Source organism: Clinocottus analis, unplaced genomic scaffold (genome assembly GCF_023055335.1).
Source record: "Clinocottus analis isolate CAN_PGR_092001 unplaced genomic scaffold, fCliAna1.0.p SCAF_1, whole genome shotgun sequence".
NCBI classification, from domain to species: domain Eukaryota; kingdom Metazoa; phylum Chordata; class Actinopteri; order Perciformes; family Cottidae; genus Clinocottus; species Clinocottus analis.
In genome coordinates this window covers 9,928,666-9,951,374 of record NW_027175820.1, presented here as the reverse complement: position 1 = coordinate 9,951,374, position 22,709 = coordinate 9,928,666, and the positions used below count along the sequence as shown (strand labels likewise).

Below are 22,709 nucleotides of genomic sequence, written 5' to 3'. Positions count from 1 at the left end.
AGAGCATATTGGCAGAAAGCCCTTAAATGTATGTTATCCCCCAAACATGTATAGTCCCAAAGCCTCAAAAAAGTCATTTGAACTGCCGTTAAATGGTAACACGTTTATCAATTGAAAGAATGTAATGTGAAGAGGACACAGAAAGTCTGGAACGTGTCTATGCTGCCATTGCCTACTCATTTTTCTTACAATGACCTCAATTGCTTCACCAGAGATGGGAAGTAACAGGATCAGGTTGGCACGCAACGTGCCCCCAAGAAAAGAAGGGGGCTCCTGTAATATACACCTCAAATAGACCTCCCTTGGTAACATTTGACATATTTGGCCAAGAAGTATCACCTCCCAGTTTCATGTATCGTCAAACTAAATCCACTCACGTCCATGCAGGACCTCAGGGTGGTTGATTGAGAGTGCACGGTGGTTAGGTCAATGCCTAACTGTGCGTTGCTGATGTGGAGCAGCCATACTTGGAACAAAAGATCAGAGTTTTTAAGCTTGAGTTGCTGACAGCATCTCAGCTCTGTCAGTGAAAGGTTCATTATCAAGGGATGATTGAAAGAGTGATGAGGTAAACCAATGCCTCTTCAAAGGCCGCAGACAGTTTTCAGCTGTGGAGTATTTGTTTTCTCCTGACAATGATAATCGTCGGTTCACCGCCACCAGCATAGAAAGCCTCGCTTGTCCCCCCTTTAAACCAGCGTGTGTTTCTGCAGCCAGACACATATCCATCGCACGGGCAAAAAGACAAGGAATGACAGGACACAACATGTTGAAGGATTTGGAATCATGACTTAGATATCAGATTTATACGGTTACATTAATAGCAGATGACTTCAACTTAATCTTTCCAATATAATTAAACTAACTGGTGACTTTCCAAAACATGCAAAGTTTGTGTGTGACTCATGTTACTGAAGCAGCACATGCTGCCCAATATGGATGTGCTCTTTTAATTTGACCTTGTTAAAGTTTTTTGCAGCGAAATATTAAGTCTCATCTCTCTGTGAACATAAATGTTGCAAATTATTTATAAAATTGGATGGATTTGCCTTGGTCGCAAACAGTTACTTAATACACCTAGATGTTTTTTACTTTTCTTTTTTTGGTCTTCAATATTCACTTGGTTTTTGGTCTCTCCCAACAAGAACATATGTGGCTCCTCAGCTGCTAAATGCTGAGCTATGTTCACCAGCTTGTAGCTAACTGTGTCTGTCTGCTGCTGAACAGGAAGAGAAGAGTACAGAGAGCTTTTAAAGCTTTTTAGCTCAAATTTAAGCTGAGGCAGCAGTAAAACAAAACGGTAAAATAGAAAAACAGTTTGGCCTGAGAGTGGGGCCAGAAAAAAAGCTGGATTGTTTCCTAAATCCTAAGGGAGTATCTTGTGTATACAGCCGGCCTCGGCAGGTATAACTCAACTAAACTTCCAACAGCCTCGGTTGTACTTTAAAGTTTTGCTTGCTGCTGATAATAGCATGTGAATAACAGAATAACATTATCAGATTAACACTCTAGTCATTAATGGTCCCCAGAGGTCCCTTAGTGGCTGATCCAACATGATAGGAAAAGTGTTTTTTGACATGTCATAATTAGGTGACAAATCCAAAATGCTTACTAAACATAAAAAAAACCTTAAATGAGAGTCATACATTTGCCAGTTTATTAAATTCTGCTAAATGATCAGATTAGCTAGAAATAAAACTGTTCAACTTTTGTTGACCCCCTTGTCAGATGGAATTCAATGGTCATTTTAGAGTGTTGCAATATAGATAAATACACCTGTAAATACTGAATTTGTACTGTACTATACATAATAACTTGTAAAAACATGCATCACATCAAGAGATTGTGATATTCTAGCATATCTGAATACGAATATCATAAAGTGTACATTTGCATATAAGATCCACAATGTGACATTATAATCCTTCCCACTCAGTAAAACAATACACACATTTCACCTAATTCTGCAGTCACAGTCTCACACGCACACACACACGCACACACACACACACACACACACACACAAACACACACACACACTATGAATCGACAGTGTGCATTCAGGCAGCAGCCTCTCCCTGGTCCTTCGTCCTCTTGTCCTTCCTCCAGGCTCGGTACAGTTTGATACTCAGGCTCGGGAGGTCGTATAGCTCCTCCAGGTGGAAGCGCTGCCGAAAGCGGTCAACAAAGCTGTTCTCTGGGTCCAGACGAAAGCGCATGGCCCACAGGATCTGTGTGTTTTCCTGGCACAGGTGGTCAAAGGTGTCCATCAGCTCCTCCAGGTAAGGATGGGCATACACCACGTCCGCTGCCAGGACGTAGTCGAAACAATGTGTTGCACGCGGGAAACGCTGCTCCACCTCCGGACCCCAGATGAGCTCGGTGACCTTGAAATAGAGATGATTGAGGAAACACATTGCTGATGGGATTTTTGAAGATCAAGGCAAGCCAACAGTATGAAATGTGAATTAAAAAAAACTAACTTACCAGAGGGATGTACTTGCATCGGTCCTTGGTGTTGCGCATGACATTATACCTGAGGTTCCCCAACAGCGCCGGCAGGTCAGTGGAGGTCACCTTAGCACCTGGAGAAACAGAGTGCAGCTAGGTGTTACAGGGACTGCAACACAAACAGCAACAGACAGGGGGAAAATGTTAAGACTAAGACAAAGAGACTTGTTAGCGCTAATGTTTTGTTACCGTACCTAACAGGCTGGACACGACGGAGACAAGCCCGGTTCCAGCACCAAGCTCAATCACATTTTTGTCTGTGAGGTTGTGTTTGTCTCGGTTAATCTCTAAGAAGTGGCACAACACCATCGCCTGTTGGGGAACACAAGTTTAGTGAGTGAAGCAGCTAGCTACTTGTGATCATGTATCAATCTGGGCGTACCGAGGGCCAGAGCACAGCTCCGTAGAGGTCGGTGGACTCTTTGATACGGATCTCCATGTCAGAAAAGACGTATCCCTCCCAGGCCTCCGGACCGATCAAGGAGGGGTGGAAACACCGATCCATTATGGCTTTAGCTAACTCTGCATCCACAGCAGCTAGGTGAAGAAAGTAACATTCAGCTTCAAGTGTGATACTCTGGCGAGTGAGGACAATGCAGAGCCGAGGATAACACATGACAGAACAGATGGACCTTTTTCACAGCAGGCATTGTGACGTCACAGCACAAGATGCACAGGTGTAATTAATCACACTGACCCACTGGTACGCTTAAATGGAATGGAGCTATAATTGATGCTATTTGTTAACTTTTTGCTTTGAAAAATGTCATAAGAATACACAGTTTAAACAATACAATGCTGCTGAGGAAAAACAACCAAAATGCCATATAACACAGCTCAGTAGCTTAATACTAATTTCGTCAAAGATAGTAATGGTTGTTTTTGATGACTTAATGGCTAAATTTGCATTGGAATTAGATGTGGAACTACAGTAGTTGCACAGGGAGGGCTGTGCATTATCCAGATGAACATGGACATTATATCTGGAAAGACATGTTGATTTGTTTTAATGCCATTTTTTTCGAAATGAGTGTGCAGAAATCTGATGGGTGAGTCATTAAGGTCTCAACATGAGCTTGTTGTCGTGCCAACAACAACCTGTCAAGACTGCAGGGCTACTGTGCAGGATTGGGAGGTGACAAATATGCCAATCTTAAATAAAGCAGATGAGCAACCATGTGATTCTCTGCTCTAAAAATGAATCACATTTCGGCTCATAATGCACCTGCTGTTTGTTTGTCACACCATGTCAGTGTGTCAGACTCCAGCTATGTCAGTGCCGACACATTGTTGAAGGTAAAAAGTTCAGGGGAGCAGCAATGCAACAGTTGGGGAGTGCATTTATAGCCGGTATGTGTATAAATATGTTATGTATGTCATTAACCAGCAGAGTTGAAGTTGTTTGCATGGAATATATATTTCAACTTTTTATGCGCTCTCCATTCATACTGAGCTGATATATGGGGTTTAAAATGAACTGCATACCTTCTGCGCCCTTATTCCAAAAAACTTCAAATGGGCATCATACTGCCTGCATCAATTAACGCCAATGATATTAGAAAGAACAACCTTTCAATACCTTCTTTGGTGTTGGAGTCCTCCTTTCTGGCCTTGGACTGTTGAGTCTCCATGTTTGAAGGAGTCCGACCAGGAGGGCAAGTATGGCCCAAACAGAAATCTATAGCAGCCAACGGATTCTTTGGTCCCGAATCCTTTGGAGTGGAGTCAATCTGGACCCCGATTTATAGTAGGCTGTTGGCTGTCTGTCACCATCCAGGGTTTTAATTTACAAACAAATAAAGTGTTTCCTGACTTCTTGTCCAACCACTTCAACTCCCCCCGACATTAGTAGCTCTCTCTGGGCTCGCCTTAACCCCTCTCTATTGCAGTACGACTGACGGACAGCGACAGCTGCTCCGTCTAACTGCTGAACTGGAGATGGGGAGTGACGAGGAGGGGGAATGTTAAAATACTGACCCAAAATATACAAAGTGTCATCAACAAGTTCAAATATAACATTGTACAAGTAATAGAAACCTCAGACACACTTGAATCTTGTCCCACACATGCAAAATCCTGAATGTTTGTGTGTTTCCGAGGCAGAAGGAGGCGAGTCGGTGAAATACTGCCTGAAGGAAATGAGTAGTGCTGAAGACTTGCACCTGTCTCAGTCTCACGCGTAAAATGTGAATGTAACTTGCATCGACTGCAGAAATACTTCAAAAACCAAAAAGATTGAGCTCAAAGATTTAATGCAAAGATATTCTCATTCTTCAGATCATATAAACCTCGACATGTCACGTCAATAGTTGAAAAAGTACATATTCTATAATTCAGAAAAAGCTTAATTCATTCCATGATTAATTTCCCCATTTCCTTTCTAAATACCAAACATAATAATCACAGACATTATTTGGGAGTGTGGGCGTGTTTCACAACACAGTTGTCCAGTCACACCTTCTTCCCCCTTCCTCTTCCTGTCTTTCTTTTCGCTCCACGGCTTCGTCGGCTGCTGTCGAAGACGGATCGGGCTGTAACCATTGCAGCTTCCCTGCCACTGTCACTGTCTTCACTGGAGCTGCTGCTGCTCCCCCTGGCCGGCTCAGGTACAGTCTTAGTAGACCGCGGGGTGGCCTTCACTGAGACAGACTCCTGGCTGGTGCTGCTCACAACCTTTAGAGGTGGAGGAGGAGATTCAACAATCACCTCCGACCCAAGAAACCCTCCTCCTGCCACAGACCTCTCCACTTCCCTCTCTTTTCCTCTTCCTCCTTTTTTTGGACTTGTGCTTGCTGCCTTTTCTTTCTTAGCTTTGGATGGGGATGGCGTTTCCTTGTCACAGTCCTCCTCGTCCTCATCCTCCACACCTCCTTCTCTCTCCTTCCTCTTCAAGCAGGTGACGGCTCGGCGTAGTCGCTGGCTGCGAATCGCCTGCTTTTCCTTCTGCTCCATGCGGAAGAACGAGTCAATCCGGAGCTGAGTCTAAACCAAAACGGTGAGAGATGAAGTGATTTAAGATGAGCGGGGTTTTATTCCCCTCGTTAGTGGCTCTTGCAAATTTTCACAATCAAACTGGCGACATTCAAGAGAAAGATTAGGTGTGCTCACTGGACGGAAGGCTCAATTGCGTCACGCAAATTTAAAGTCCCAGTTTATATTCCTCCTTGGTTCGTGACAACATAAACATGTGGAGATCTACACATATACACACACACACACACACACACTCCTTAAATGTATTTTTGAACAGGTGAGTAATTAGCGGTCATTTCACTGCAAAAGTATCCCTCAGGGAACAACTGCACTTGAATACCTGCTGGCTGCTGAGCTGCTTGATCACAGGCTGGAGAGTCTCCTCTGTCCTCCGACTGCTCCAGCCGAAACGACCCAGACAGAATGTAAAAGCCTGGTTCAGGAAACGTAACAATATCACGAACATGCAGACACACACACACACACACACATACACATATATAGAAAGGATATTCTTTGATCATGTCGAGTTGTGGGCGCCCCCAGCTGAAGAGGTTGTCCGATTGGTCCACGGCAGGTTGCAGGTAAGCCTGAGCCACCGCCGGGTTCGGGAAACCAGGATACAGTTTTAGGTCTCTCAATTTCTTCTTAATCTTGGTATCCCGAGGATCGGCCACCAGGCGCCTTTTCTCCTGAACCTCTGACCACCATTCACTGGAGGAAAGAAACGATAACCAGGCAAATCAACGGTAACATGATTAACTTCTCGTTCGGTTCATACACACAGACAAATATAAACGCAGATATAAAACTTCCAGTTGATTAATACATGGGCTTTAACAATGAGTTTGGCCTGTAAAAATAAAAATTTAAAAAAAGGTGGTGTCAACTGCTAGCTGCAAGACGACTACATCGTCTTGCAGCTGCACACTCATCCCACAAAAATATATGATCAACAACCTTTATCGACACCTTTGAGAATCCACTGACTTTTGAATAGCCTGAAGTGTTAAAACTCAAACCCTGAAACACACACCTGAACTGTGTGAGTGGCTCCAGGCCGGACCCTGGGAACTCATTCAGTATCTCCATGCCAGTCACATATCCGACCCCCGGCACGCCCTCTGTGTAGTCGCTTCCCAGCAGGTAAGCCAGGTTGATCAGTTTGGTCCTGTCCAGACCTGGGACAGCAATTGGATTGGAGACAAAAAAAAAAAAAGATGGGAGAAGAGAAGTTAAACGTGCCCTCAGCTCTGATAACAGCCCATCACAATACAAGCACTGTCTGTGATCAGTGCCCTCAGCTCTTCCATCTCAGCAGGCCACAAAACAGCAGCACAGCACCATCTGCAGTCGCACAAGTGAAAGTGAATAAACCAGTCGTATGCGGACAGACAAAAAAGTCATACAAATATACATTGCAATAAATACATATTACAAAAATAATCAAATCTTATATTTGTCTGTGTGTTTTTTGCTTTTTGAATCAAACAAGATATTAAGGCGTGACTTGCTTTGACTGAAAGTTGGCTGTGTTTCCATCAAAACTAAGACCTAATGACATTAGGGGAAAATTGTAATGATAAATGAACCTGTATTTGTACTTCTGACCACTGAAAGCCCTTTAACACTATTTATCATCATTCACTTATTTATACACTGATGGGAGGGGCTAAGGAGCCATCTGCCGATCAGGTGTAAATGACATTCACACACATTCATACACCAAAAGCACAGCTACAGGAATTTGGGGGTTAAGTGTCTTGCCCGAGGACAAATCGACGAGGGCTAGCGGAGCCAGGGATCAACATTTATTTTGAAAAATATTGTCACACTTGACAGGGCCGTGTGACAGGGAGCACTAACCCAGCTGGTTCTGCATGTCACTGAACTGGTAGTGTTCCACATATTTGTTCTGGCTGAAGAAGTTCCTGTAGACGTGTCTCCCTCCAAACAGCCACACGTCGGAGTCGTCCGTGATGGTCCCGTTTGTGTGGTCAGCGCGGTCCAGTGCCGCACACTGAGCCTCGGCCTCCATCGGCGCCACGAGGAACGGCACACCGAACAGCCGCAGCAGCTCCTGGGATCAAGGAGGAAAATAGTCATTACTCTTAAACCCCTTCCCAACACAAATACATCTCCTAAGATTGACGGTTTGTGTCTTGATCTGCACAAATAGGAGTTCTAGACATATTACAAAACTTGACAACATTGTAATGTGCCCAGATGTGATTTTACAGTGTCTTGGGTTCACCTGGCTCTCCAGGTGCATCTGCCCAGTGACTGTGTTCGCCATCCTCTCCTGCTGCTGTTTCAGCTCCCGCAGGCTGCTCTGCTCCACCTGCAGAGAGCTCTCCAGAGCCTCCAGCTCCTCCTGCAGCACAAGTCAAAGAAGAATGTCAGTTGGCTCCTGAGGTTACATTCTTAATTTTCCTTAAACAGTTATTAGCATTGAAGTTACAATCGTGTGTGTCTAAACCATCCTAACAGGGATGCTTACCATGTCAAAGTGTTCCCATTCATTTATCGCTGGAGTTGAGCTGGATTCTGTCTCCGTTCCCTCCTTTGAATCCTCAGTCTGTCTTTTTTCTTCTTCTTCTTCTTCTTCTTCATCATCTTTCTCCTCCTCTACAGAATCAGCTGCTGGACTACTGAGAGCCTTTTTCAAACTTTCTCCTGGTTTTTCTTCCTGCTTGTTCTCATCTCTACAGACCTCATCGGGGGATCCTTTCTTCCCAACCATTACAAGTGAATCCTCTGCATCCTCCTTTATGAATTCTTCGTCCGACACCTCGATGAAGCTCTCTGGGAAAAAACAAAAGAAGCCCTTATGTGATTGTCGGCAGGTTTAAGAAGTTATGAATAAGTGTGATCTTTCCCATTTCCTTTTACTGTACCTCCTGAGTCGCTCTTCTCACTACCCTCTGACTTCACATCGTCTCCGTTCCTCTCCTCCAGAGCTTCGATCACCTCGTTACTCCTCTGCTTCAACGGCCCAGGAAGCATTTCAGTCTCCCTACACAGCTGAGCAGAGAGATTGGTGGATAATAGGTTTTGATTGAAAGCAGCAGCAGCAGCGTTTGTCTTAGTGATCAACTCTTCTTGTTTCTCCGTCTGTCCTCTACTTCCCAGCTTTGTGTCCTCTGTCAACTCTCTATTCTTTGTGTTAGTTTCTGACCCATGAGGTTTTTGCGGCGCCGCAAAGCGAAGTGCTTCATTTCTCCGACAAACCGTGGCCTCCGTCTCGTCTTCGGAACCACTAGAGGATAAAACATCTTCGGTGTGTAACCTTTGGACTGCAGGGTTTCCCTTAAAATCCGATTTTTTATTCGGCAGATAGTTCACACTATCGGGTTCTCTCTCGTCCTCTGAGCTGCTGATGACCACAGGATGGGGAAGATTGGCCTGCATTTTGGTGGGTGAGCTGTCTCCCTCCTCAGCAAGAGCTTGTTGGATGGCCAACAGGGTACGCGGGGACACGCTGCCATCCTTCTTTTCCTGGTCCAGCGTCTCCTCCTCTGAGCTGACGTTCATTGCGGCCTGGATTGCCTTAAGTGTCCGAGGCGAGGGTGGTGATGTGTCTCCCCAAGTTGGTTTTGACACCGAGGGTTTGGAGTCTTCTGAGGAGGGACCCAGCATTTCTTCCTTTCCCTCACAGGCAGGACGCCACAGGGGCTCGGGTCTGTCTCGTCTGGTGCCGCCTGTCAGGGAGCTCCCGGACCAGGCGGCAGCTGCCGGTCGGCTCTCAGGGGCAGCCTCATTCTTTTTGGAGCCTACGTAGGAAAAGCAGAGTGCCGTTTCAAAGGTTAAAACAAAAACAAGGTCGCACTTTTGAATTTAAATCATACAGTCTTTATGCTGTTATAGGCCCATTCCACAAATCGTTGGTTCCAGACAGAATGGATTGAAATATGGCACCAAATGTAAGATAATCTTTTATTAGTCCCTCAGTTTGGAAATTACAGACAATAATAAATATTGTAATAAAGCAGCTATAACTATTTCAGAAACAGTTTTTTGTTCTCAAAATAAAAAAAGAAGCTGAAATTGAGTCCTTTAACTGAATAAATGCACCACGATAGCCTCCCTCACCTTTAATAAGGATATAGTGGGAATTGTCTTCTGAAACCAGCCGGTGTGACTCTACGTCGTGACTCAGCTCGTCCCCGTCCTGTTGGAAGAATTGCGGAGCACTGCTGGCGCTCCGCTGACTCATCTCCTTCTCCACACCCTTCAGACGCTGGTTCAGCTGGTTCCTCTGCAGCAGGCCGGCCAACTGGTACTGGGAAAAGTCTCCTGAACGCTAAGAGTAAGAGGAGTCTGTGTTGAAGAGCAGATGATGGATAAGTGCATGTGTGTGAATAAATCAACAGTACCTCTGGGGGTTTGTGGTACATGGTTCTGCGTCTTTTGGAAAACTCTTTCATGTCTTTGAGTATCTCGTGTTTTGTTTCAGGAGGCAGGCTGGCAAACTCCTCTGAGTTGATGTCCACTGAGTTGGGGTCTTCATACGATTCTCCCTGAGACACAGTAAGCAGTCAGCCAACATAAGAACATGGGAATTATGTGAGGACTTACTTTGTATGAGACTCTAAATACTTTCAGAAGATATGGACCCATTGTAGAATTATATAAACAATCAAGCCACTGTGATGGCCGAAGAGAGGCCTTCACTCAGCAAAAACACATTACTGGAACAGAGCCAGGACGAGACCAGGATTCAACCACAACCAAGCAATATTTAAACATTATTAGAACAAAATACCATTAATATTCACTTGAACAAACTAGTTGAAGCTTATTTGGTGGTGGTGCTATGCAATGTTTCTCTTTTGTGCACATTATAACTTTACCTGATACATGTGGGAACCGTCATCCATCTCATCCTCCTCTGAACTGAACAAATAAAAACACATCAAAACGATAAAATTACCAGTAGTATATGTGAAATAGCTGTATAAAACAAAATGCCATACTTCATGCACAGTGACTGTTTACTTGTCGTTGATTGACCCGACTGGATCAATGACTAGTGAGTAGTGACCGCCCCAGACCTGCTTTTGGCCTTCTCCTCTGCAGCTGGCAGGGCTGGTAGAACATATATGTCGTCAACCTCATCTCTCCTCACAGTGGAGAGGCTGGGGAGAGGATCCTGACTGTGGCGGGGGGGAGAATACATACTACATTAAATTGACATGACTCTACGAAAGGAATATGCAGTTCATTGTGTAGGTGGAGAGAAAACTTTATTTCTTGGCCAACCCTTCACCTGCACACTGCCCCATCCCTCACCTGCGGTCACCGAGTGCAGCTTTGATAGCCTGTCTCTTCAGGAATGTCTTCAGGAGTTTCTCGTTGGTCTGTTTGGACTCCCGGCTCAACTCCTCCTTCCTCTGCCTCCTCACAGCCTGCAGGAGAGGAGAGCCACACAGAACACAATGCGTGAGAATCACGTGCATTTTGTCAATAAACATCCCAAAAATGATCAACACAGGTTGTTGTTTTTTTTTCTCAGGACGTACCAGCGTTTGTTTTTTTAGCAGCGGCGCGTCTCCGTCAAACACGAAGATCGGCTTGATGCGGAAGAAGAGCAGCTTACATACGCGGTGGAAGAGCGTGAGCAGGTGCGCGTTCTGGACGCTGTTGCCATCGCGGTCCCTCACCCCCTTTACCGCCTGGTTCAGCCATATGCTGATGTCTGGAGGGGTCTGGTTAAGGTTAACAATGATAGACGGAGAGAAAGACAGACACACAGCTCACAACCAAAGTAAAGAGGATACCAACGGCCAGGATCTTCCCCTCCAGAGTCTCTGGGTTGACGGGTTTCCCTGTACTCTCCAGTAGTCTCCAGAGTCCATGCACTCCCATAATCACTATTGGCAGAGGCTAAAACAGTGTAAATATAAAAAATAAACAAAAGTTCACTTGTGCATGACTAATCCGAGCACTTTATTGAGTCAACTCCGAAATAACTGAGAATGAGCATAAACTGTACTGCAGCGGCACGTTTTGTTGTGACGCTATTTTCTGTCCGTAGAGAAATTGTTGACTAGCCATAAACGTTCCGCATTATTTACTTTGGGTCATATGACACCACGAGCTTAGGGAAGCATACATTTCTGATCTGTAATCAGTTGAACAGTTAGTTGCAGTATGTATGCCAATGATAGGTATTCCTGTAAAGCAAGAGAGTCACGGGTGGGGATCGGTTTTGTGTTGAGTGGACGAGGACGGACCGTCAATTCAAAAAGGTATTCATTCCCTGAATTCGGTCTGTCAGGCTCTCTTGCGGCAGCTGCTGCTGCTTCGACAACGTGTCCATATAGTAGATGCTGTGAGAAATGGTCGGGGTGAATGTTGAGCTAACGACCTTTGGGTATTGAGCTTGCACAGCTTTAGTTTGCAAAAAGAGGAGGCTTTCCTTGGCCGGAAGTGTTGCCTGAAACACAAATCCCGGGGTAAACATCATTTCCCGTCAGAGGCCAACTGTGTCCGGTGACAAACTCAACAGCTTGCTGCTGTTTACACAACTCAATCGACTTGGTTGGACCCATTGTTACCCGGTATGATATCTAACAATTTGCATGAATCCCTTCAAAAAGCGGTTTGGAAGTGTGACATTATGTGTAGCAAGCATCCATCGTGACAGCGTTAATGCTACATTAACTCGGGATTGTTACGACGTTACTTCCAGCTAATCGCTCAGCGAAGTAGTTAGCTGACCAGCTAAGTTAGCTACCGTTATCGTGTGATGTTATCGTTACCTCTGTTGTGAACCCTAAATATACGTTTTCTCCTTCATTAACTCTCACAGGACGACGAGTCACCTGGACTATAGGCTTGCTCCTCGGTGGACACCATGACTGCTACTGTGAGAGGTAAACGCCATAGGTTTTAAAACATCTCCGTGTTTACGTTTCATCAGAGTGCTGACACGTCGGCTTTGTCGGGGTCACGAGAGACTGCTTTTCGTTTCAGACCTTTCGTGTTTTGCAGCCACAATACATTGACACGTTTTTACATGCAGAGAACTCGTAACTTCTACTCTTACAGCATTGCATAGTAAAAGCCAGTTGTCTCCGATGTCTAATCTCCAGTGTTTTTAGTTGGACTAAACGCGAGCGTCTCAGTTTCCTGGAGGAGACGGCGTAGACCTGGAACAGTTTCATTACGTGTCTGACCGGTTTGCAGTACTTGACACAATAGACACAATTAGTTGAGTACCATTACCCAGCCCCGCATGCTACTAGTGAGGGTTAGTGGCTACACCCTTGGCATCTATTTGTCAGCTTGAAGTCTTTGTGTGAACATGGCTTTATTTCCTTTCGTCCAGGCTCTGCCATTGCGCCTATCCGAGGAGCTGGCGATGGCATGGAAACTGAAAAACCGCCCGCCACTATCCTGGAGGCAAACGCAGACACTCTGCCACCAGGTCCGCCGGCAGTCCCTATCTTGAAGGTGGCGAGCCCTAAACGTAGCCCCAAATCCACTCGGCCTGCTCCCCCTGCGGCTCCGCAGCCCCTCGGGGTGCTCCACCTAGGCAAGGTCAGTCGAGAGGCCTGCGCCGAGGTGGAGGCTGTGAGGATCATCGTCCCCCGTTCCGCTATTAGCCGGTGTACCCGCACTGGACCAGCCGAAGGCAAGGGGGAGTCTGGACACCAAGCGGAGGGGCCGGCCTGTGCCCTGCAGCCTCTGGTGGATGACTGGAGAGGACAGCTGGAGAAGCTGCAGAACTCTGAGCGCAGACTGCTGCAGGACAAGGAAGGCCTGTCCAATCAACTCCGTGTGCAGACAGAGGTAAGGCCCCAAATACAGCAGAGGCATTCTGTTAAGAGATTTGTGATGCATAAGGCTTTGCATAGACAGGTTCAATGCTGTTTACACATTTAAAGAAACATGCAGGAAGTATAGATATGTGAAACAGTACAGCGGTCAGTAAGATCAATAAATTTTAATGTTTCAAGTTTCATGTCAAATTTCTTGACCGTTCATAATTCTGCATAGTTCTTACAGTATAATCATGCTCCTTATTTCTCTTACAAGGCCACTGTATTTTTGTCAAATGAATATAAAGGCAAAATGAATTTCTTCGATTGTGATAGGATTTTTTTTCCCCATGCTCCAGGTAAACCGTGAGCTCAAAAAGCTGCTGGTGGCGTCGGTCGGCGATGACCTTCAGTACCACTTTGAGCGTCTGTCGCGGGAGAAAAACCATCTGATTCTGGAGAATGAGGCTCTCGGCCGAAGTCTGTCACACACAGCAGAGCAGCTAGAACGGATGAGTATCCAGTGTGACGTTTGGAGGAGCAAGTTCCTGGCCAGCAGGTTTAATTTAATTTGAAATGACAACTAGAAAATGTTCCTTTCATCCAGCAAGCATATGTTAGCGACATTCTTCTATGAGGAAGAATAATGGATGACAATTAACTTTGTCGTGCTGAATAAACACAACATCCGTGTTGTCTGTGCAGGGTTATGGCAGAGGAGTTGACCAATGCCAGAGCTGCTCTGCAGAGACAGACCAGAGAGGCACAAGGAGCCATTCAAGACCTGCTGTCTGAGAGAGAAGAGTTCTCCAGCGAAATGGTGCTCACTCACAGGTAATGCGCAGTATATTCATGATTACTAAATGATAGGAATGGTTCGTTATACAAGCTTGCAATTAAAAAATCCTGCTGAGGAAAAATAGGACACAAATTTAATGTGTCAGGATGAACTGCAGGGAAACGTTGTTCCACTTATGGCATTTCCTTTTTAAATGCCATTAAGTGGAGCAACGTTTAAGACAATACCCATTCTCCTCTTGATGTCTTGATGAAGGCTATTAAAATTTGTGTCAAATACATACAATATATATATATATATATATATATATATATATATATATATATATATATATGAACACTTTGTTGGAATGAAATATTATGCTTCATAAAGTAAACATTTATGATTTCTATCAGTTCTGTAGTATTCATTTACAGTACATGGGTAGAGGTTCGTCTTTTTTTTAAGTTCATTTCGGCTGGAATTATTTATATTTGTCACATAAAATTATTTAATTTTACTGAATTAAAAATAAAGATTTAATATGATGAGAACTTGGACCCTTAATTTTGCACCTTTATCACACTAGTTAACTTAGACGGCTGCATTAAGACATTGACCATTTATAGAAAACCAATACAGAAAGTAGCTGCTTATGGAGATTGCTGTGCCGACTCCAACATAACAAATCTTAAGTACAAATGGTTTAAGTTCATAGCTGAGCCACTGATACTCAAGTGTGTCTGTTTCTTTTGTTTTTTTCTATCATCAGATCTTTGGAGCAGCTCCTGGTTTCTCTGCAGTGGGGCAGGCAGCAGACGTACTACCCCAGTGCACAACCCCTTAGCACGGGAGAGCTAGCAGCAGCCAATCACAAGCTAGCGGAGGCCATCAACTCGCACCTGTTGGGAAACAACAGCAGCATCAGCAACAGCAACGTGGTGGTAAAGAGCAACACTGCAACAGTAGAGCTGCTCTGCAACACTCCGGCTGAGAAGATGGCTGAGAAGGTACGACGTTATACCCTTGTAGAAATCTGATAATTTTGGAACAATTTGTAAAAGTCCAAAGCATCACAGATGTTTTTGTCTATGTTCTGTCCTAGGTGCTGAAGATTTTAGACCCAATTTCCTGTTCGGAAATCAAGGCAGACACTCCACTCAGTGACTCCGCCCCCTCAAGCTTCCTCAGCAGTAAGAAGAGCATCGGCAGGTTTCACCCCTATACCCGCTATGAAAACATCACTTTTAACTGCTGCGAGCGCTGCACTGGTGACATCCTGGTGTTGTAGTTGGGTCAAAGGGCAGCAAACTCACCAATCCGATACTGATGCAGCATCAGAGGTTATTTCAAATGGCCGATATCCAAACTGGAGTGTACTCTGGAGATTATTGCCGCTGTGTGTCAAGTGACTTGGCTGCTCCAAGCAGACAGCTTCTGTCTCATTAAGAGTCCTTTGTGCCACACAGCGACTGTTGGAATTACACAATTTCAGATTATGTTTTTAAAATTGTATCAACCTGTTGTTTAGTTTGAACTTGAAAAAAAATGCTAAGAAGAAAATGGAGTTGTTTGTTCAGGGATCATGACATGCACTATTGCAGCCTGGTTTAAACAATGGAAAGGGCTACTTACTGCTAGGATGCATGGTCAAAATGTTGGGTCAGTATAACATGGTGAACAGACAGTTATGGTGTCTACTTATTCATACTTGAACATCCGACTGTGTTTTAAGTTTTCTTTATAATCCTTTAATAAAATAATGAGCCTCGGGCTGCGTGGGGCAGCCTGTCCCTGCAGCAAGTTAACAAACCGATGATGAGCTAATGAAAGTCATGATGCCTCTTGCAGTGCAGGAGTCGCCCAGATTTCTCAATACGACGGTTCAATCATGTTTCAAAAACACTATTGATGTATTTTGTATAAGGAATGCTCCAAAAGTGTCGTCATACGCATTCAATATCTTGGAAGTGGTTTTGATGGTACAATACACTTATTGTACACGAATGACAAATCAAAACAAATCTGGTTATTTGCAAAGTTTACCTTTGGATTTGTTTTCCTTGAATCATGTCATTTTGAGTGATTTGAAAAAACAATGTCAGTCTGGAAAAGTATTAAATGATATTTATGGCGTATTTTACAGTGAAAGCACAACATCAAAATATTTATACAGCGTTTGTTTTTCATGTCAAACTGAAATAAAGACCAAAGTAGTTTCTACTTTTTTTAAATGTCTCATTCTTTTCATGTTTTAAACCTTGCATTGAAACTCAAAACAAAGCAGCCAGCGATTACCTATTACAACACTTTAATCCCCGCTTGTCTCAAGTTTTGACATTTCCTCAAATACCAAGTGTGAGTATGTCCTTGTCACAAGTTACAATATCTGTTGACTTTACTCATCATCCCACCACTACTTGCTTTTGCCTGCACTTGTTCTTCCCTCTATGCTGATCTTAAATGATGTCCGTACTCTGGTTGCCGCTGGTTTGTTTTCCCTGTCACTGGGCGGTCCAGCCACTCTGCCTTTCCCACTGAACCCAGACTCTTTAGGGGATCTGAGAGCACTTAGGCTGTTATTTTCAAAAGGCCTCTCAATGTTTCTGTCTCCCAATCTAAGCGGCATGTTGCCATCCTGTCTGGGCCTGTGGTTTCGAGAGACTGTCTCTTTCTGTGTCTTATGTTGGTGAAAGCCGCTATACTTCCTCTTGGGCACAAACTGTAATGCCTCCTCCCAATTCCCTGTCTCCTTAAGTGTGAGCATGATGCGAATCATCTGGTCCAAAGTCAGATTTTTGGCTCCAATCTCCCAGTGGAGGAACTCGTCCAGCGGTAAACGGGCCGTGGCCAGATTCAGACGCTTTGCATTGGCCAACGACAGACCCGATTGGATCGACCGGTCCACCAGAGCTCCAATGATGTAGATCTTGGAGTGGTCATATGTGCGGAGAACGTTGGGAGAGTCTGCAGTGAGGTACACAAGCTGTTCCCGGGGGAACCGATCCACATGCTGCTGGTCAGTGGTGGTGACCAACAGTCGGTCCCAGACCTCGGCGCCATATCGCTTTACCAACTCGCTCATGTAAGGTCCGTCTTCCTGCAGGTTGCAAAAGTGGAGGTGGTAAGGATCGGCGGCGCGCCGATTCCACCCTTCCACCTCCAGCAGCTGGGTCACGGTGTTCTCCAACTCCCGCTTGGCCATGTTTGACTCATAGCTCATGTCAAGCACCAGTGGCTGACCGAACAGCATGGCCTGGGCGCTCCTCCAGGCCAGGAGCTTGTCCAGGGAGCGCCCCCAAAACTGGAGGATCAACGTGCTTTTAAGTTCCGATCCTGTCTCGTCCTCCGCATCGCTGTTCTGTATTTTCCTTTGCTCCAGCAAGGCGTCCCTCGCCATCTTCCTATGCTGCTGCTTCTCCTTACGACTTCTTTTGTGACCCTCCTTGATGGCCAGGTACTTCAGGTACTTCTTCCTGGAGGACTTGGTGGTGAGCTCGGCCAGCGTCTGGACCTCTTCATCGCTCATCTCTTGGGGGACAAGCTTTCCAGCTTGCTGCCACATTGTAACCAGATGACGTGTGGCCTCCAGGGAAGAACTTCCCTTAAAATCACCACCTGGTTCTTTGAGGTTTTCATCATCATCATCGCTTGCGTCCGCTTCATCATCCTGTTGCGTCCTCTCGTCTGCTGCTGCTCGGGCTCTCATCACAGATTTCCATTTGTCCAGATCTGGTGTCTGCTTTTCCTCGAGGTCAGCTCTTTCTGGCTCGAGGGCATCTTTCCACACCGGGATCCCAGTCTGGAAGTGACCAGCAGAAACGTGCGGCCGGTGACGACCTGCGCTACGGACTAAGAAAGACGCACATGGCCTCTTGGTGACATAAGGCAGCAAACGGAAGCCGCCTCTACAGAGTTCATAGGAAGTGAAGAGCCGAAACATCGCGATGCAATATATTAATCTGCAGCGAAGTACCAGAGTACTAAAAAGAGGAAATATAGACGACCGAACTGTCACGCTGTCTGTGAGGATTTAAACGAAACAGAATCTATTGTCTGCATCTCGAGTCTTACTTGTAGATTTGTCCAGCTGTGCTCGCGACGTTCACGCTTGCTCAAAACCAAGAGAAGGTCACGTTGTTCAAACGGTGTCACACTATAACGTGTCGTAGTGAAACAACACCCAGTGTGTGGCACTAAATGTTTCTCTCACTGACGTTGACTGACGATAGCACGATATGTCAACCAACACGATGTCCCTTCTGCTCACCGCTGCTGCTTTAACTCTCCACGAGAGGTATACACTCTAATAATCATGTTTACACTATTGACAGTGTTACATGGTTTCCAGACGGATTTGTTGTCACGGTGGCGTCCAACATTTATGACGTAATTTCCTCCTCGTCGCACAATAAGAGAAGCTTACTTTCTTTTAGCATCCAACATGAGTTTGTTTTTGCCAAAATTAGCTTGCAAAAAAGACATAGATGAGGTCATTAAAAGCGTAGCAGAGAAAGTCCTGGTTTTGAGGTTTGGGAGAGACGAAGACTCGGTTTGTCTGCATCTCGATGAGATTGTAAGTAGGATCTAAATAATCTAATGGCTGCTCATTCAGAGCGCGGCGGCGACTATTTAGCTTTTGCAAATGTGTGCCGTTTCTGTCCCTCCAGCTGTCAAAAACTGCCCACGACTTGAGCAACATGGCGTCTATCTACATCGTCGACGTAGATAAATCTCCCATCTACACACGATACTTCGACATCAGCTACATCCCCTCCATTGTTTTCTTTTTCAACGGACAGCACATGAAGGTGGATTATGGGTGAGTGAACGCAGGTTAACGTGACTGAGGTTGTGATTGTGGGACCCATATTTACGTACCAGACTCCCCGTCAAACAGTTTAACAAAAGGGCGGAAATTGAAGATTTCTATCATCAATTAAGATGCAGTTAATTGTTCAAATATTGTCTAGTAATCATCCCAGTCTGCAGATCCCGTTGACATCTTCAAATGTCTTGATTTTCCCCACAAACGGTGCAAAACCCTACAATATTCAATTTACATTCTTAAAAGATAGCCAAAACCCTTCTTAGCACTTTTCAACATCACCTTCAACAGTTAATTTGTAATCAAAAAAGTTGTAGTTTAATCTTGTCGTGGTAAACGGCCATCACATCTCTCTCTTTCCAACAGTCCACGCACCGCTTAAGAAGCTGGTTTTGCATATTTACAACAGATGCACACGCTGAAATAAACCTGACTGACCTCCGTTTCTCTCTCAGCTCTCCAGATCACACCAAGTTTGTCGGCAGCTTCAAGACCAAACAAGATTTCATGGACCTGATCGAGGTCATATACAGAGGGGCCATGCGTGGGAAGATGATTGTCCAGAGTCCCATAGATCCTCGAAATATTCCCAAATTTGATCTCCTCTACCATGGGATTTAAACTCGACATCGCCAATGTGCAGCCTTGTGATCGTAATAATTTCTCACTGAGTGGCATAAACCACAGCTGAATGACACAATGAAATGGGCTCTGTTAATTTATGAACTGCATTACGTGCTTCATGAATGAACAATTATTTCATCGTTTCATCATTTTTTTTATGTGCACTTAGTCATTTTCATATTCTCCATGTCTCATGTTTGATAGAGAAGACATGCGTTTTGATGAAATGAGTTCTGCTAATTTATTCTGGTTTTATTTCTGCCTTATAAAAATGTTTTCATGATGTTTCCCATGGAAAAGAGCTGTATTATCAGCAGTGAGATGCAATTAATTTATCCAATGTACATGCTCTTTTTTATAATAAACTTTTATATTTTATATTTCATCATTGATCAGAACTCTACTTTTAAATAACACTGCCAACAGTGTAATTTCTGGATAATAAACAAAAGAAGTTCATATATTTATTTATATATGAATTCTACATTATACAACACAAAAACTATCTAAATCTGAAGCTTTTCTGAAATAAATGAGCTGTCTTTGGTTGTTGCCCCGTAGTAGTGCGGGGTGATGATTGAATATGGTAATTTATCTTCTTTCAATGGAAACATTGTTATTATATATCGCTATACCGTGAAACACAATTCAAGGGAAGTTTTCAATTAAATGAGAAAATTCACAGTACTTTTCATTTATCAAGTATTTGACTCACAAGATTATGAAAAACAGCTTATTTCATATAATTTTTCTTTTTATTAAATTGGCTGTTATGGTATTTCTTGATTCATTTCTTTAGCTTAGATATAAAATTACTTTTATCTTGATGATTTTGCCCAGATGGCCCAGCCCTTGCCCAAACGTTCAACACGATTAACTTAATTTGAGTTCTTTGTTTGATTCACTCTCCATCCCTTTGCCCCAGAGGCAGCATCGACAGCAGATGCTTTGTGGATGTTTCTCTAATCCGGACTGCAGACTTGAACCTGTGAAGAAAGTACAAAGTGATAGCATCCCTCTTTTATCGTCCGTCGGTGTTTGCCTTACTTTCTAGGACGAGAGACTGAACAGAGATAATGTGATTCGACAGATACACAAACCTTAATGGGTAAAGTCATCACAATCCTTCTCAAATTATCATATCTATTACCTCAATAATGATTACTTTTGCATTTAGTAGCTGCCCCAACACTAACACAGAGCAATGCAATACTGAGTACACCCAGAACAGGCCACTGCCAAAGGACCCATGTAGCTGCAGATTCCTCTTGAAGCCCTAATAACGAAGGGTATGTTTTCATCTCCAGCACCATGGAACATACAGGCATGAGTTATCAATTGATCCTACATTGATTTTACAATAAGCTGTGAACCTGCAGCATGTCTTGCTGCTCTGCTCCTAGCTCCAGGGCGATGGGCGCTGTGCACCTTGTATTTGTAACTCAGTTCTGCAATTGGCTTGCTCCAGAAGTAGTCGTTGGTGCGTAGAGGGAAGAAAGGTGCCATGAAGGACTTCGGTTTCTGGGCTGGATTCATGTCTTTGGTGTAAGGGTAGGTAGCATTACGGTGGTCCTGATACCGATTGTCAAAAAGCCTGATTAACAATTCACATAACAGAGAATATTGTAACAATCTTTCATTAATCAGTCTTAGTATATAAAGTGAATGAATTGAACGAAATGCAGCGTGATGTTGAGCACAGAACAAGGTGGACACCCAGCATTGTTTCTTTGTTCAGGATCAAAGGATATGTTCACATTTTTTTTTGTCTTTGTCTTTACACACTGAAACATAGTTTGGTCTCATGTAACCTTCAGTCGAACTTTGTAATGCATTTTTACACTGAACAAGGATTTTGTCCCCATCACTCGCATCTTTTGTAAGACATTTTGTAGCCAATAAGGGATGAAGGAACAATTACAGCAGCCATTCAACTCGGGCAGAAGACAATTTTAGATCTTGAACTCAACACCACAATATGAAAATACTCGCTGTCCTGTGAGAACCATGTACACTGGAAAAGTCAACTTTTCATGAACTCAAAAAAACCTGTATTTTTTGCTTTGTCATGATGCAAGTTTGAGGTGATCCAAGAAGCCTTTTAGCTTAACATAAAGGAACATTCAGTTTATCACAAACATAAATCTCGAGATACAAGCTTTTCCCGAGACAGGAAGGGTATTAAAAGTGTCGTGGAGTGAAAAGTACAATATTGTCTCTGAGATGTCGTAAAAGTATAAAGCTGCATAAAATAAAGATACTCAAGTAGTTTGATGTACCTCAAACAGAACTTGAGTAATTGCACTGAGCTACATTCCACCACTGCTAATAACCCCTTTACTGCCCACACGGGCACTGGTTTAAAATTGACTTTTAAAAAGGTGAACCTATCTTTAATTGAGCATTTGACTAATAATTACAGTACTCACTTGTCAACAAAGCTGTGACGCACCATGAATATGGGGTCATTAGCTGTGTCAACCACCCGAGTCATTGTGCCATTAAAGTAGCTGTGCACCAGGTTGTGCATCGAGCTTTTTAAGTTTTGGGGATGTTGGTAAACTCATAACCTGGAAAGACAAAGTATCGTATTTAAATTAGATTGAAAGTTTCCGCACCCTATTTTCACTTCTTTTTTTTTTTTACATCCTACTCTTGTTTTATTTATGTTTCAGAATTCTAACTTACATTAATGATGCGTTGAAATTCTTATGTTAGAGATTTGATGTAACAATCACCAATAAGAAATATGAATATGAATGACACCTTCGAGCGTGTTCCTGAAGCTAGTCTTAGAACTTTTGTTGTATGGTTGGGTGTCAAATTCTGGTTGTGCCAGTGTGTCTTCAACATCTTTGGTGGTTGGCAGCATGCTGTACTTTGGATTTTTTTGTCCAGGGTTGCGTATCAGATAGGCAGGAGTCTCGTCATCAGAGGGTTCGCAGATTATACCAGGATTTATAAGATAGGGACATGTGATCTGTTGAGAAAAGAAAGAGGAGGACATGATACAAGTCAGCCGAAGAAAAAGCACAGGGCAGGAACAAGAGCAATATCTCACCGTCCAGTTTGAGAAGAGGGAAGCACTGTCTATCCAACCATTTTTTGCCAACTCCCCCGAAGTACTGGTTGTTGCAGTGGTTGGTTCTGGTCCAGTCCCAGTATGGAATGTAGAAATCTTGGTTCCCAATGAGCTCCCTGATCTCTCTTTCAATAAAAAGTAGAAATA

The 22,709-nt window shown here is 44.0% G+C and overlaps 5 protein-coding genes across 7 annotated transcripts; 2 read left to right on the top strand and 3 right to left on the bottom strand.

Moving 5' to 3' along the window:
- Positions 1–814: 814 nt before the first annotated feature.
- mettl21e (methyltransferase like 21e) lies at positions 815–4,354 on the bottom strand. Of its 2 annotated transcripts, none has more exons than XM_068579678.1 (5): positions 4,091–4,354; positions 2,894–3,048; positions 2,706–2,823; positions 2,488–2,585; positions 815–2,387 (listed from the first exon to the last, which is right to left on the bottom strand). In XM_068579678.1, the coding sequence occupies exons 1-5, from the start codon at positions 4,140–4,142 to the stop codon at positions 2,061–2,063; spliced, it is 750 nt and encodes a 249-aa protein (XP_068435779.1). In that variant the 5' UTR covers positions 4,143–4,354; the 3' UTR covers positions 815–2,060. The 2 variants fall into 2 exon arrangements, with proteins under 2 accessions (XP_068435779.1, XP_068435787.1); XM_068579686.1 differs by having other exon boundaries at positions 4,081–4,184.
- A 450-nt stretch (positions 4,355–4,804) lies between these two features.
- Positions 4,805–11,455, bottom strand: ercc5 (excision repair cross-complementation group 5). Of its 2 annotated transcripts, none has more exons than XM_068579657.1 (15): positions 11,265–11,455; positions 11,007–11,182; positions 10,777–10,892; positions 10,539–10,640; positions 10,338–10,380; positions 9,861–10,004; positions 9,577–9,787; positions 8,382–9,257; positions 7,985–8,289; positions 7,739–7,858; positions 7,351–7,564; positions 6,521–6,665; positions 5,998–6,198; positions 5,825–5,909; positions 4,805–5,493 (listed from the first exon to the last, which is right to left on the bottom strand). In XM_068579657.1, the coding sequence occupies exons 1-15, from the start codon at positions 11,350–11,352 to the stop codon at positions 4,963–4,965; spliced, it is 3,357 nt and encodes a 1,118-aa protein (XP_068435758.1). In that variant the 5' UTR covers positions 11,353–11,455; the 3' UTR covers positions 4,805–4,962. The 2 variants fall into 2 exon arrangements, with proteins under 2 accessions (XP_068435758.1, XP_068435766.1); XM_068579665.1 differs by lacking the exon at positions 4,805–5,493 and adding an exon at positions 5,562–5,706.
- Positions 11,456–11,848: 393 nt separating this feature from the next.
- blzf1 (basic leucine zipper nuclear factor 1) lies at positions 11,849–16,236 on the top strand. The gene is made up of 7 exons (XM_068579646.1): positions 11,849–12,047; positions 12,299–12,362; positions 12,818–13,281; positions 13,610–13,809; positions 13,956–14,084; positions 14,801–15,038; positions 15,134–16,236. Exons 2-7 carry the CDS (start codon positions 12,344–12,346, stop codon positions 15,317–15,319), a joined length of 1,236 nt encoding a protein of 411 aa, XP_068435747.1. The 5' UTR covers positions 11,849–12,047; positions 12,299–12,343; the 3' UTR covers positions 15,320–16,236.
- trmt10c (tRNA methyltransferase 10C, mitochondrial RNase P subunit) lies at positions 15,979–18,272 on the bottom strand. The gene has a single exon (XM_068579634.1). It carries the CDS (start codon positions 17,969–17,971, stop codon positions 16,445–16,447), a length of 1,527 nt encoding a protein of 508 aa, XP_068435735.1. The 5' UTR covers positions 17,972–18,272; the 3' UTR covers positions 15,979–16,444.
- A 169-nt stretch (positions 18,273–18,441) lies between these two features.
- Positions 18,442–19,865, top strand: txnl4b (thioredoxin-like 4B). The gene is made up of 3 exons (XM_068575043.1): positions 18,442–18,604; positions 18,699–18,850; positions 19,312–19,865. The coding sequence occupies exons 1-3, from the start codon at positions 18,473–18,475 to the stop codon at positions 19,475–19,477; spliced, it is 450 nt and encodes a 149-aa protein (XP_068431144.1). The 5' UTR covers positions 18,442–18,472; the 3' UTR covers positions 19,478–19,865.
- The last annotated feature ends 2,844 nt before the right edge of the window (positions 19,866–22,709 follow it).